At 46.0% G+C, this 13,284-nt stretch overlaps 1 protein-coding gene and 1 long non-coding RNA gene across 8 annotated transcripts in view; one reads left to right on the top strand and one right to left on the bottom strand.

Annotated features, from left to right (window-relative positions):
- Positions 1-1,337: 1,337 nt before the first annotated feature.
- On the bottom strand, positions 1,338-10,424 carry LOC120370062. Of its 4 annotated transcripts, none has more exons than XR_005583590.1 (4): positions 10,292-10,424; positions 8,200-8,301; positions 4,812-5,078; positions 1,338-1,610 (listed from the first exon to the last, which is right to left on the bottom strand). It is a non-coding gene; the product is annotated as an uncharacterized LOC120370062 (long non-coding RNA). The 4 variants fall into 4 exon arrangements; XR_005583588.1 differs by having other exon boundaries at positions 10,161-10,295; XR_005583587.1 differs by lacking the exon at positions 10,292-10,424 and adding an exon at positions 10,165-10,269.
- PKN2 (protein kinase N2) overlaps positions 3,355-13,284 on the top strand; it is a 130,949-nt gene continuing 121,019 nt past the window's right edge. For 2 of the 4 annotated variants that reach the window (XM_039484124.1, XM_039484122.1), the window contains exon 1: positions 9,740-10,170. Coding sequence is in view for 3 of the 4 variants with exons in the window: in XM_039484122.1 (XP_039340056.1) it covers positions 10,123-10,170 (48 nt within the window). In the remaining variant the exon portion in view is untranslated. Of the gene's footprint in view, positions 3,539-6,088; positions 6,253-9,739; positions 10,171-13,284 lie in introns of those variants that run through there. The other 2 variants (XM_039484120.1, XM_039484119.1) reach the window with 2 other exon arrangements.

The following is a 13,284-nucleotide window of genomic DNA, read 5'->3' as shown; positions in this document are numbered from 1 at the left end:
ACTGTTGGTAATATAAGCGGACACACCAAGGATCATAGGAATATGGTCCCTTTCCTCACCTCTAGAAGTGGATAGTCTAAGACGGGGGTGGGCAAACTACAGCCCGCGGGACCGTCCTGCCCAGCTCCTGAGCTCCTGACCCAGGAGGCTCGCCCCCAGCCCCTCCCTTGCTATCCCTCCTCCCCTGCAGCTTCAGCTCACTCACTCCACCACTGGCGCAGTGCTTTGGGAGGCGGGGCTGTGAGCTCCTGGGGCAGCACAGCTGCAGAGCCCGGCTTGACTGGGAGGAAGGGATGGTTGGATGGGGCAAGGGTCCCAGGGGGGCCATCAGGAATGAGAGGAGGGGTTGGATGGGGTGGCAGGGGTCTGGGGGTGGTCATGGTCAGGGGACAGGGAGCGGAGGTGTGTGGATGGGGCCCTGGGGGGGCATGACCCCCTCCCCTAACTGGCCCTCCATACAATTTCCAAAACCCAATACGGCTCTCAGGCCAAAAAGTTTGCCTGCCCCTGGTCTAAGAGCAGGTCTACGCTTAAAATGCTGCATTGGTGCAGCTGCAGCACTTAAGTGAAGATGCTCCTATGCTGACAGGAGAGCTTCTCCCATCAGTGTAGTTAATCCATCTCCGTGTGTGGCGGTAACTATATCAATGGGAGAAGGTCTCCGGCTAACACAGCGTTGTCTAACAGTGGGGGTTAGGTCGGCAGAACTGCATCACTCAGGAGCATGGATTTTTCACACCCCCTGAGTGACTGACATAAGTCTGTAGTGTAAACCTGGCCTAGGTCACACTGAGACACACTAGCTGAACAATGTGGAAAAATTTGCGCTGCACCTCTGCACTGTCTGTGCAGTTTTAAGATAAAGGACTTCAGTCTTCATTTCTGCTGTAGACCTTAAAGACAGTGGCTTAGACATGGATGAGGCCAAACAAAGGTAATAAGTTATCAAAATCAATATAAAAGCTCAAAATGTATCTCTCCGTGTACAGTAAGAACAACAAGCCTCTCCTCTGCCCATTGTGCTGGGAGCTAGGCTACAGTTGCAAGAAGGACAAAGTTGGCATGAATCTAGCACTGCTAGCGGTGATAGATGTCTCAAAAAGGGCACGGACATATTCCTCTTCCACCCTGGCCAACATAACTGAGAATACCTGTGCTGCACCCTCTTGAACAGCAGTAGAGCTCCTGCTCTGGTACGTGCTCCTTGCTCTTCCGAATCAGCCAGAATGACTTTCACAGCTGTGCAACCCATTCCCCCTTCCTCCAATGCAAGCCATGGCTTGAACGCTACAATATAGCTCAAACTGTTTATTTCTAATATTTGTAAAGTCTTTTGTATGATATTATGTTCCTAGACTCTAAAAAGTGACACACACTGCAACAAAAGGAAGCATGTGAAAACTCTTCAATAGCATCAGAGCCCCAATTTCAAGTTAACCGATTAAGCAGAAATGTAGATCTCTTCATATGGGATACCACAGCTTGAATCTTAATTTCTTGAATACATCTTGCTGGCATCTTATCTCATTTGGATGATGAAAGACAGCTGAAGTACAGTCTTTGAATCAGCCACCATTTGTTCCAATAAAGGAGGATTTGGGGAAGCTACCCTGGTGATTGGAAAAACAATGAAGCAATTGACACCAGGAAAAACTTTGTAAGAGTACAGTTGTATTACTTGGATGAATCTATATATCTGGTAATAAGATTCTCAGAAAACTTAGGCCCTATGCTATAATGAGCCAGGAGCATAAGCACAGGGATCCATCTGTGCAGAACTCATTGCAGGATTGAGGCCTAATACATTAAGACCTGATCCTATAATCAAATTGAGTTCAAGTCAATGGGGCTCAGGACGGTGGCAAGGATCCACCTGAATGGATCCGATTGCAGGACCATAGCCTTAATTTAAAGACACCCTACACTTCGTTAGTATTTAGATATATCAGTATTAAAACCAGCTAACCTAAATTAATTGTCATCTTACATTCAAACAATCCAAGTTATAATTCTTTATAGAAACAGGCCCTGATCTTGCAACTGATTCCACACAGGCAGGCCCGTGTCCAGACAGAGCCCCACTGAAACCTGGTGGGGCTCCACCCATACAGAGTCTGTTGCAGAATTGGGCCCATCATAATTTTTCATCAAATTATTTCTTCAGACTATTTAACAATCTTTAGGGAGTAAAATATAATTTTAGCCAGATTCTGATACTTTACATAGTCTTTAAATGAAAAATAGAGCACTATTTACATGCCACACATATTGTACTTCAAAAATATATGTACAGGAAAAAACCCTGACCCCTTATATCATCCTAAATTTGAGTAATACAAGCTGAACTCAAACATCATGCATTCAATTCAAGAGAGAATAGTGCTATTTTTGTCACCTCAGCGGACTGGATTGTAACATTTATATGAGTGTGTGTTGCATTCCAAGACTTGACAGCTGAAGCACCTTTTGATTGGTACAGCAGCTGAATGAGGATGACTCGAGTCAGGCCACACTAGGAACCTGATCCTGCAATAGATGAACTAGCACAAATCCCTGTGCCTGCATGGAATCCCATTGACTTCCCTGAAACTCTGCAAAAAGTGGTAGTACATCCATTTGCAGCACTGAGGTCTTAGTTTATTAAATTATAGCAGAGCAACAGCTAAGGAGAGAAGTGCATACATACCTTGAAGTTCACAGTCTGCATCAGTTTAATACAGGTCAATAGCAGGCCACTGGTGCCTTGCCATTGATACTGTCAGAAGTAAGGTGGGATATGAGAGCAGTCTGTGGATTTAATGAAGTGTAGTGGAAAGTATAGATTTTTTAGAGGGTATCCTATATGCAAATATGAAGGGGTTGTAAAAGAGTATAAAGTGGTTCTACATTTTACAACTGTGGTATTCTATAGGCTCAGAGTTTGAGAGTAGAGCAATTGGAAGTAGCAAGTGAAAAGGCAGAGTATATGTGTTCTGAGTTTTGGGAGGCGTTGCTCAACAAGAACAGAGTTAAGGTTGTGTGGGCATTTATCTTCACCCTGTATTTCCTGGTCTTCAGAAGTTTGAGTTTTGCAGAACTCTGTTCTGGAAGGGCATGAGCTATCACCAGGCAACTTTAACTTTGTATTAACAATTTTTTTGCTATTTAATTTCCTAGTTTTTAAACAGAAAAAGAAACACTTGTTGTTCGGTGTTAATGGTCTGTAAAACCATGGTTTGTCCCTTTCTGGTTGGAGGGCTGGCGCTAGCCAACATTGATTACAGAATGAGCCCAGCCTTAGAGGAATCTAGGGCAATACCTGCAGAGGCTGTAGGAAGTCAGAAAGCTTAGCAGGCAAGGCCTGGGGAGGAGAACAAACTTGAGGAGCTGGGAGGCAGAAAGAAAGACCTTTGTGGAGGAGAGGCTGTGATAAGGACAGTGAGTTTTTGTTCTATTTTGAAAGAACTTTGTTACTTTGGATTACCAGGAGAGAGACACTGTCTTGGGTTTGGAGCCTGGAGGACCAGTGGCCATGAGGACTGAATAAATTGGACCCCAGGTAGAGAATGTTTAATTTCATTTGGACTGTGTGGAGTTTGTTTAAGAGGCTCAGAAGAAGGGGAAAACAGAGGCAGAGCACTGCATGGGCACCTATGGCTACAAGAGCATGTTCTGGATGCAGCTGATCAGTTAGGCAATTGTTCTTACCAGGCCTGCAGTTGATATGCTACTGTGGCTAGGCAATAATCAAAAGGCTTGTGTTTTATATAGTGCTTTTCATCAGTAGATTTCAAAGAACGTTACATCATTATCCCCATTTTACAGATGGGGAAATGGAGGATCAGAAAGGTGAAGTGACTTGCCCACGGTCACCTAATAGGTCAGTGGTCTTTCCACCACACCACGTGGTTGCTATGTGATTCTGTAGTGCTCCTTTCCCCATCTCATCATGTTAAGCCATTGGTTGGCAATGTAGAATTAACATATAAGAACTTGTTCCTTCCTGTCTCCCATCCTGTGCTCTGTGTATGCATATCACAGGCAACAGCTTATTAGAGGGGCACATGCTACCTTGGTTATATAGCCTGAGCTGCATGTTGAGCTGGGCCCCTCACTCCCATTACTCAGCTCTAGCTATGACTCCTGTTTCTGCTTTAGCTAGGCTTCCCCAGCCAGGTTGGGAGGTCCACCCACCCTGCCCCTCCCACATACACTCTGGCCAGCCTCCATCAACCCCACATGGGGTGATGTGTATCTTAACTTTTTGGGAGGGGATTTCAGATGTTTAAATTTGTTTCCTTCAGTCCCCCCATTCCAGATCCCAGCTCACATGGAGGGGCAGGGAGAGGGGCTCAGACACCCAAGAAGAGCAGGGTCCCCCAGAACATATAGCTGGAAGTGAGAGGGGCTTCCCAAGATCCCAGCACACATGGAAGGGGAGAATTCAGGGCTGATTCATCCCCAACTTCCTTTGCTACTCCTCATATACTCCAACACCTCCTATCTTCTCCTCTCACATTTCCCCCTTACCTGAGCCCCCAGACTCTCTTCTCTCCCTTTTATCTCTATCCCTTGCTGCAGAACCACCCCTCTCTTCCACTATTACCACCCACTTTTGTGCCAACTAATCATCCCTCACCTCCCAGTGAGTACTTGCATGTGTTTATCAAAAAGTTTCAGCACTGTCTCAATATTCTGAGGTACTCACATTTTGTTTTCCCCAAAATAAAACCCTCCTTTGATAGAGAGAGACTGGAGCAATATACCTCTCCAACCCCCCTTTTTTTTTAAACTTCAGATTTATACCTGGGTTAGATTCAAACTCTCAGTACCTGAGGCCTTGTTTGGATTTGATAATCATCGATGTCCTCAGAACCAGCCAAGTCCTGTGATTTGATAGTTTTCCAGATAGTTAGCGCCTCTCTGAATATATGCTCAATATAATCCATTAGGTGTGTGAGCCTTCTCAAGAAGTTAACTAGAAAAGCCAACTCTTTCTGAAATAATGTTTTAATTTGATTTCCCCCAATGGGTCGGTAGGTGCCATCTAGTCTATTGGAGTATCTCTTGAGCGTATGAGACCCTGGTTTGATTTCTATCTGTGAAAAAAACATACATTGCTAGAATGTCAACTTTAAGCAAAGCTGTTTTTTCTGGATACCATAAGTTGGGAACCCCTTGATTAAATGTCCTCACATTTGGACTGCTAACAGAACCCTGCATTCTCATGAGGGACACCAAATTTCAAGGCAATCCAATCAACTATATGAATTTTAGAGCACTTAAAAGAGTCAAGCTTTAAACAGAAAGCTGGTCTTAATATGTATAAAATGCAAGCACTGTACAGACAATCTTATCAAGCATGCAATGATCAATAATGGGACAACAGTTCTATCATGGAAATAACTTGTTGAAAAATTATGAATTGGTTTTATGAATAAAAGTAACCAAATAGTTTAAGAACAGACAAAAATCACATAACCCAAATACCCCTTACTTAGCAGCTTTAGTGCTAACAGTTCTGTTTCATTCCATGCCATAATCCCCTCCTCTGCATCATCAATGACAGCCTCAATACTCTACTTATGCACCCCATTCGGTGTGGAATTCCCTACACAAACTAGTTCACCAAATCAGCACCTTCCCTTCATTCAAATTCTTCCTAAAAATTCTGCTTTTCTCATAATGCCTATAAGAAATTTAAAAGAAAAGAGAGTTTTACATGGTGGGGGGAGGAAAGCAGCTACATTATCCTCCATTCTCATTTTCACTGCATGAGGTTTCTTTGAATGAGCCTCTTTTTAGACCACAACAACTTTTGAGATTTATTTAAGATCCTAAATAGTTAATACAATTTTTTTCTTATTTCATTGTACAGAAGAAAACCAAAGAACCACATTAAACTACAGCCCACCCTAAATAGCGTTTGTCCCTGAATAGAACTAACTGTGAACTCTTTAGAGTACAGCTTTATAGCCCTTTAGTTCCCAAAATAGGAAACAAAATATTAATTTTTTTTATCTTTCAACTTTTCCCTCATGCTTCCATTAACAGGAAGGAAAATTAAGAGGAAAAACTAACAAAGAATAAAAATATGTTCCTATTACAGTGCTGAGTCAGCGCTCTCCATCTCATTTTTCCACACCCAATGAGCATGTCCACAAAAAAGACCTCTGACTCCTCTAGCTTCATCTGCACATCTCCTCAGAGAACTGTGTGAGGTCTGCAACTTGCTGCTGCTAATCCTGGACCACTACAGCTATGCTTAATGCAGTGAGTATGTGAAGAGCAATGGTAGTATAGAATTGTGTTGGATACAACACAGAAAATGGTAGTTTTTGTTGGGGATAGGTCAAGATTTGTTTGCTTGCAGTGTCTCCTGCCAACTCTAGGAAGTACAGAGTTAAGGTAATGTCTCCCACACCAAATCCACACACAACATTAACTCTGTATTTTCTGATAGTCAGAGGCTGAAGATTAGCCATGCTCCACATTTTGGAAGGGCATGAGAAAGAACTAGGCAACTATAACTCTTTGTTAACAAAGTTTTATGACAGTGAATGTCCTTTGTTTTATGAAGAAGTGGTGGTAGTGAGTTCTGACTGAGCTCCGTGGGCCTCTCCACCAGAGAACCAGTTCTTTTGGACTCTTGAACTGGCCTGTCTGGTGTCATTTTTATACCCCTGCCCCTTTTGTCAAACCAGTTTTCAATAAAATATCCTTATGCGATCAGATTTTAGACTAACTTTCAATATACTCTAAAAATCAAAAGCAGGTCATTGTGCATGACTGTATGAGGCTGTATTTTGGGAACTCCTTGACCAAATGACTTTAAACTTGCACCACAGAGTTTACCCCAATCCCTGTTCTGGTATACCAGTTTTCAAGACAATCTCCTTACGGATATGGATCTTAGAGCACTTCAAAAAATCTGCTCTAAAGCTCTTCAATAATACTACCTACACTTGAGGCACAACTACCAAAAGAAAACTCTTTGCAGCTTCTCACCCCAAGCAGAGTGCTTGCATAACCAGACACTTTCACGTACACCTCTACCTCAATATAACGCTGTCCTCGGGAGCCAAAAAATCTTACCGCATTATAGGTGAAACCGCCTTATATCGAACTTGCTTTGATCCACTGGAGTGCGCAGCCCCACCCCCCCGGAGCATGGCTTTACCACATTATATCCGAATTTGTGTTATATCAGGTCGCGATATATCGAGGTAGAGGTGTATTTGCTAAGGAGAGGACTTGTACTCTTAGCCCTTGAACAGTGCTTGGGTTCAGGACAACTGCTTATTCCCCTACGCCAGGTGAAGTCAATTATTTTTTGTCATGGTCCAAATTTCTTGGTCAAGATAGAGTCAAGGTCCAGACTCCAGAGAAAATAATAAAAAAAATTAACAATAATAATGATAATAAGTAAAGAAAAAGATTTTGGGGTCTGTTCAAAAGTGTCAGGCAGCCCAGATTTGGCCTGCAGTTTGCCTGTTGACTACCCCTGCCCTAAGCCACCAAGTGACTGTCATGTGAGCTGAGCTCCATTCAGAAGGTCATCACAGTACAGTGCCCCAAGCTTTAGGTGCACTATTCTAAAAGTGTGTGTGCAAATCACTTTCTCTGGCATGCATCACAGATGTGTGCCAATTTATAGAGCCAGGAAGACACTTTAATAACTCTATTAAATATTTTTGGGGGAGATACTGTAGCTCTGGAATCTCTTGGCAAAGTGATGCAACATTGCATCAACATCCCCACCCTTGGCCCAGATGAAGCACACTAGTTTTCAAAACCTGAACGCTACCGCATGCTGAAAAACTGGCTCTTAAAAAGAGAGCTCAACTCAACCTATGATTTGTCAAAGCCGCTCTATGATTCCCTTGTGTAGTCTAAACAAATTAATTTAGTCTTGGACAATATTCTCTTTCTTTTCCTTCCCCCACAGAACAACAAACACCCTTTTAATTAAGGTTCATTAAATAGCTTTTAAGTTGCATAGTAAGTGAAAACTGGCCAAGATCCTGAGTTGCACCAGCAGAAGATTTAGTATAACCCAAGAAGGGGATGCAAAGATTATTTTAAATCACCTTTTTGTTCCCCTATACAGATTCTGAGTCGGTCCCCTCCCCTCGTACAACTTAGAGCGGCCTGAAGTAGGTTTATACGAAGTGTCTACCTTAAATATGGTGCTATAAATAAGATGAAGACTTGACATACCTGTCCTTTCTCAATCCATTGACTAAAAGTATTGTGAATTAAGTTCCCATGGCAAAGTTGTCATTATTACCCAAAACTTTCTGGATGTGTGCCAGCGGGACCCTATCAGTAAAATCAGAACGACTAGTTATGCAGTTGCAAGTAAACCTTGTTATATATTGTCTATAATAGTTTTTAGGAAATAGTTGTAATTTTTGTACATCAGCTTCAACGGGGCTACTTACATGCAGGGCCGCCCAGAGGATTCAGGGGGCCTGGTGCAAAGCAATTTCGGGGGCCCCTTGCATTAAAAAAAAGTTGCAATACTATAGAATACTATATTCTCGTGGGGGCCCCTGCAGGGCCTGGGGCAAATTGCCCCACTCTTCCCCCCCTCCCCCTGGCAGCCCTGCTTATATGTGAAAAGTTAAGCATGTGTATTTGCAGGATTCAGGTTTAAGTCACTATGTTGAGTTGTAAATAATTAGGCCTCATTTATATAAAGATACCCATGAAATATAGATACAGATTGATATGATTACTGTAGAACTATTTTGACAGCTTTGTTTTTATGTAAGAGAGACAGTCTGCATGTTCACATTTAATTATTTTTGCACTGCATGCCAGCTTCTGCTGGGGAGTGTTGCTGCTTCTTTGTTGCTCAGCAGCAGTAGTATGAGTACACTCAAGCTGTTCTGGCCAATCTCTGCTGGCAAGCCCAGCCTGGAAATAGTCATTGTAATTTATTGTTTGATTTTTTTATATCTGTGAAAACATAAATTCCAGTTCTAGAGTATACAAGCTACACTTAAACCTTGTCTATACAAATAAATTACACTGGATTAACTAACAATCTGTTTGTAAAGCAATTTTAAACAGGTGCAAATCCCTGTGTGGACACACTTCCATTAGTTCATAAATGGTAATATCAGTTTAGACTGAGCCGCTACGTTTACTGAAACAAGCTAAACTGATGTAACCCAGCGTCCACACTTGGCCTGGCACCAGTTTAACTAAATTTGTTTGAAATCCTATTTGCAGATAAATTGGAGCAACTTTGTGTTGGCTGTAGACCAGGCCTTAGTGTCAGACAGGAGGAAACAAATGGTTTGAAGGTGGGATTCTTTCTGACTTGGGGAGGCAATGAGGATAAGTGGCTGAGCCTAATCCCCAAATGTGGCAGAGCTGCCCCTCCTGCCCAAATCCAGGCACAAACATTGCGGTCTATATCACAGATATATACTGAACTGCCCCTCAGCCTCCTTCTGGGCTGTGTTTGTATGTTGTGTTACCAAATCCAAGTGGTAACATTAGAAACTTAGTTGAAAGAAAGCTGAGAGTTTTACATAGTAACAGGACTCCAGGCGCTGGGGATTTACGGGCGCAGGGCTTCCCGCAAAAAAACTAAAAAAAAATTCACGCCTTGGCAACAGTGGGGGGCGCCATCTTCTCTCATCCCGCTTCACAGCGATGGGGGGCGGCCCCTAAGCCGCGCTGAGCGGCGGCCCCCTACACTCGGCGCGTCCCCGCTTTGCGCCGAGGGGAAAGTTGCAGGGTTCGCAACCCGCGACCCTGCACCACCCCCCCGTCACGTGCTCATACGGGGCCGCAAAGCAGCGACGCGTTTGCGACAGGGTGACAGCCAAATGGTGCGACAGCCGCGGCGGGCGGCCCCAGCCAGCTGCGGTGGAGGCGGCGGCCGAGGGCTGCCGGAGCCGAGCAAGGAGGAGCCAGGGCGGGGGAAGCGGCGCTCGGCCAGCCGGGGAGCGCAGCGCCCGTGCCGACCCCCATGAGAGGGGGGGTTCTTTCCCCTCCCGGATCCCCCAGCCTCCCGCCCGGGCTGAGCACTCAGCGCCCCCTCCCCGCGATTAGTCCCGGCCCCGGACCCGCCTCCCTCCCCTCCCCGGCGGCAGCGTCCAGGTGCGGAGTTCAAACCAGAGCGCAATGGCGTCCAACACGGCGGAGCGGGAGATTCTCCTCACCGACCTCCAGGTAAGAGGGGCCGGGGTCGCTCAGGGGCCGGGCTCAGGCCGCCGCGGGGAGCCCGCTCGCCTCCTGCCCCCGGGGGCCGGGCCCCGTTCCTGTCCCAGCCCCGCTGCCTGGAGAAACCAACCGCCCCCTGCCTCCTTCAGGCCCGGTCCCCGCGGCACAACGCTCCGCAGGCTGGATGCTGAGACCCTCCCCCGTCCCAGGCCGGTTCCGCGGGTGCTGAGGGGATGGACCCCACCCCATTCCCGTCACATTCCGCCGCCCCGCCTGGGTCCGGCTCTGGTCGTCTCCTCCCCCTCCCCAGCGAGGGGATGCTGGGGCAGCCGCCTTCCCCTCCGCCAGGCCCCCAGCCCCGTCTGGGCTCCTGCTTAGCGCGCGCTGCCCGGAGGATAATCTTCTTGGCCAGAGCCGCTTCCCTCGCTCCCTCCCTCGCCCGCTCGCTCATCGGATTAATGCCCGGAGTGACTCAGGAAGCGTCCCCCCCTCTGGGCAGGTTGTTTGAGAGTGAGCTGAAACGGCCTCTCCAAGCCTTGTCTCGAGCTCGCAAACAGATTAATAGCCCCTGAAATCCTTGGGCAAGTGGTGTGAGGTCCTTTCTCTCCCACGTGCCGCTGGCGAGATTTTTCTTTTCCCTTCTCGCTCCGTTCAGCCCCTTAGGTGCACATCAAGTTGTATTTACAAACACCCGAGTCGGTTCATTGAAGGAAATAAACGTAATTGGTTAGTCAGTGCTGGGCACCCTATGCATAGTAGAGGATGTGAGTAGAGCAACTTTTTCAGCTGTGTCACTTGCAAATGCTCTCTCCAGCAGGGAAACCGTCATGTCTAATTCTAGTCTTTTTCTAGTAGAAAGTATTTTTCTTTGTTTTTGTTTTTTCATTCCCGTTGAAGTGCTTGATGATGATACCAGATGCAGCATTTCGTGTATGTAGCCTTTGGACTCGTCATCCATGCAGAGAAGAAAATGGACAGATAGAAATGTAGTTCAGTACATTCAGAGAACTCCTTTCTTTAGTTACAGAGTAATAACTGGTAGAATGTTATGAAAATGCAGCTGTTTGTCATTTCCAAGCCTCTCTGAAAATGGGCCAGTTTCCTTGACTTGTGTAAAATATGGAGTTAGACTATGAACAGTGTAACTGTTACAGTTCTCCAATGTGTTTTGACTACAAGATTAAATTGAGATCTTTAGTAGACTTGCTGTGTACTTCTACTGCATGTTAGATTATTTCTCAACTAGGAAATGGATTTTGGTAGCTCTTGCCCCCTGCTCCCCAAGCCTCTGTTCAGACTTCATAACTTTACTAAATCTATACAAAATAAGGGGTTACAATTTTTATAGGGCAAACATGCAACTCTGAATATCACTTTCAAGTTAGTAATGGGACAGTAAGCTAAAGAAAAAGTCTGTAACTGGAAAGTATGTAATCTGAGTGGTAATGAACAAAAGGTGCCTGAAAGAAAGATGTTTACTTTGAGTAATTTGTATGTAATTTTTAAAAATGTAGTAGTGGTCTTTACAGTATGTATATGCTTACTGCTAAGAGTCTACGACGGGTGGGCAAACTTTTTGTCCCAATGGCCACATCTGGGAATAGAAATTGTATGGTGGGCCATGAATGCTCACAAAATTGGGGTTGGGATGCGGGAGGGGGTGAGGGCTCTAGTTGGAGGTGTGTGCTCTGGGATGGGGCCAGAAATGAGGCATTCAGGGTGTGGAAGGGGCCTCTGGAGTGGGGTGTGTGCGGGGGTGTGTGAGGGCTCTGAGGTGGGCCTGGGGATGAGAAGTTTGGGGTGTAGGAGGGTGCTCTGGGCTGGAACCGAGGGATTCGGAGGGCGGGAGGGGGATCAGGGCTGGGGCAGGGGGTTGGGGTGCGAGAAGGGGTGAAGGCTCCGGCTGGGGTGCGGGCTCTGGGGTGGGACGGAGGATGAGGGGTTTGGGATCCAGGAGGATGCTCAGGGCTGGGATCGACGGGTTTGGGAGGGAGGGATCAGGGCTGGGGTTGGGGCGTGGGGAGAGGCACAGAGGTGCAGGCTCTGCACAGCGCTTACCTCAAGCAGCTCCCGGAAGCAGCGGCATGTCCGTTCTCTGCCTCCTATGTGGAGGCACGGTCAGGCAGCTCCGTGGGCTGCCCTGTTCACAGGCACTGCCCCTGCAGCTCCCATTGGAGCGCCGGAGGGGGCCACTGGAGTGCGGTCATGCTGCTGCTTCCAGGAGCTGCATGGAGTGGCCCCCAACCCTGCTCCCAGCTGGATCACTGGAGGGGGGCTATGCTGCGGCTTCCGAGAGCCGCATGGAGTGGCCCCTGACCCTGCATGCTGGCTGGAGCGGGGCCGTTTGGCTGCTTCCGGGAGCTGCATGAAGTGGCCCCCGACCCTGCTCCCCGGATAGAGCATTGGAGCAGGGCAAGCCCCAGCCCCCGCTCCCTAGTGGGAGCTCAAGGACCAGCTTAAAACGGCTGGTGGGCGGATCTAGCCCATGGACCGTAGTTTGCCCACGCCGGTCTAAGGGAAAGAATGTACAATGAATATTGAGCATACTTCATTTACTTACTGCAAGAGTAGTCAATTATTTTTTGTCATGGTCCATATTTCTTGGTCATGGTATGGTCAAGGTTCAGACTCTGGAGAAACATTTTTCACATCAATAATGATGATAATAAGTAAATAAAAATGTTGTGGTCCATTCAAAAGCATCTGGCAGTCCGGATTTGGTACATTATCTGCCTGTTGACTTACTGCCTTTAATGAGAGCAAGACTAAAGGCAAGGCACTACCTCAAAAGTTAAACTTCAATTGCTGGTTCATAACATGGCTTTCTGTAGAAAGAGTTGATACTAACCTTTCATAAACTATTAGTGTTTTAATACAAACTTGATATTGCTGATACCCAAGTTGTGTGTTGTTTTTGAAACATCCCTGTGGCAGAACAATACTTTAATTTAAATGGTTGTCACAATGTTATTATATATACCAAAAAGTGAATATGAATAGAGGCAAAACTGAATTTATCTAGAAATACTAGAAATATTTATTAGAAAACTATGTAGCAGAACTGCATAGTAGAGAACAGTGAAATTTTTTGTGGAAAACCCCAGAGTGGAATGAATCCTGTGT

The sequence above is a fragment of the Mauremys reevesii genome, linkage group 8, assembly GCF_016161935.1.
Source record: "Mauremys reevesii isolate NIE-2019 linkage group 8, ASM1616193v1, whole genome shotgun sequence".
Classification (NCBI taxonomy): Eukaryota; Metazoa; Chordata; order Testudines; family Geoemydidae; genus Mauremys; species Mauremys reevesii.
Note: the sequence above shows the minus strand (reverse complement) of the source record. Positions and strands in the feature narration are given on the sequence as shown.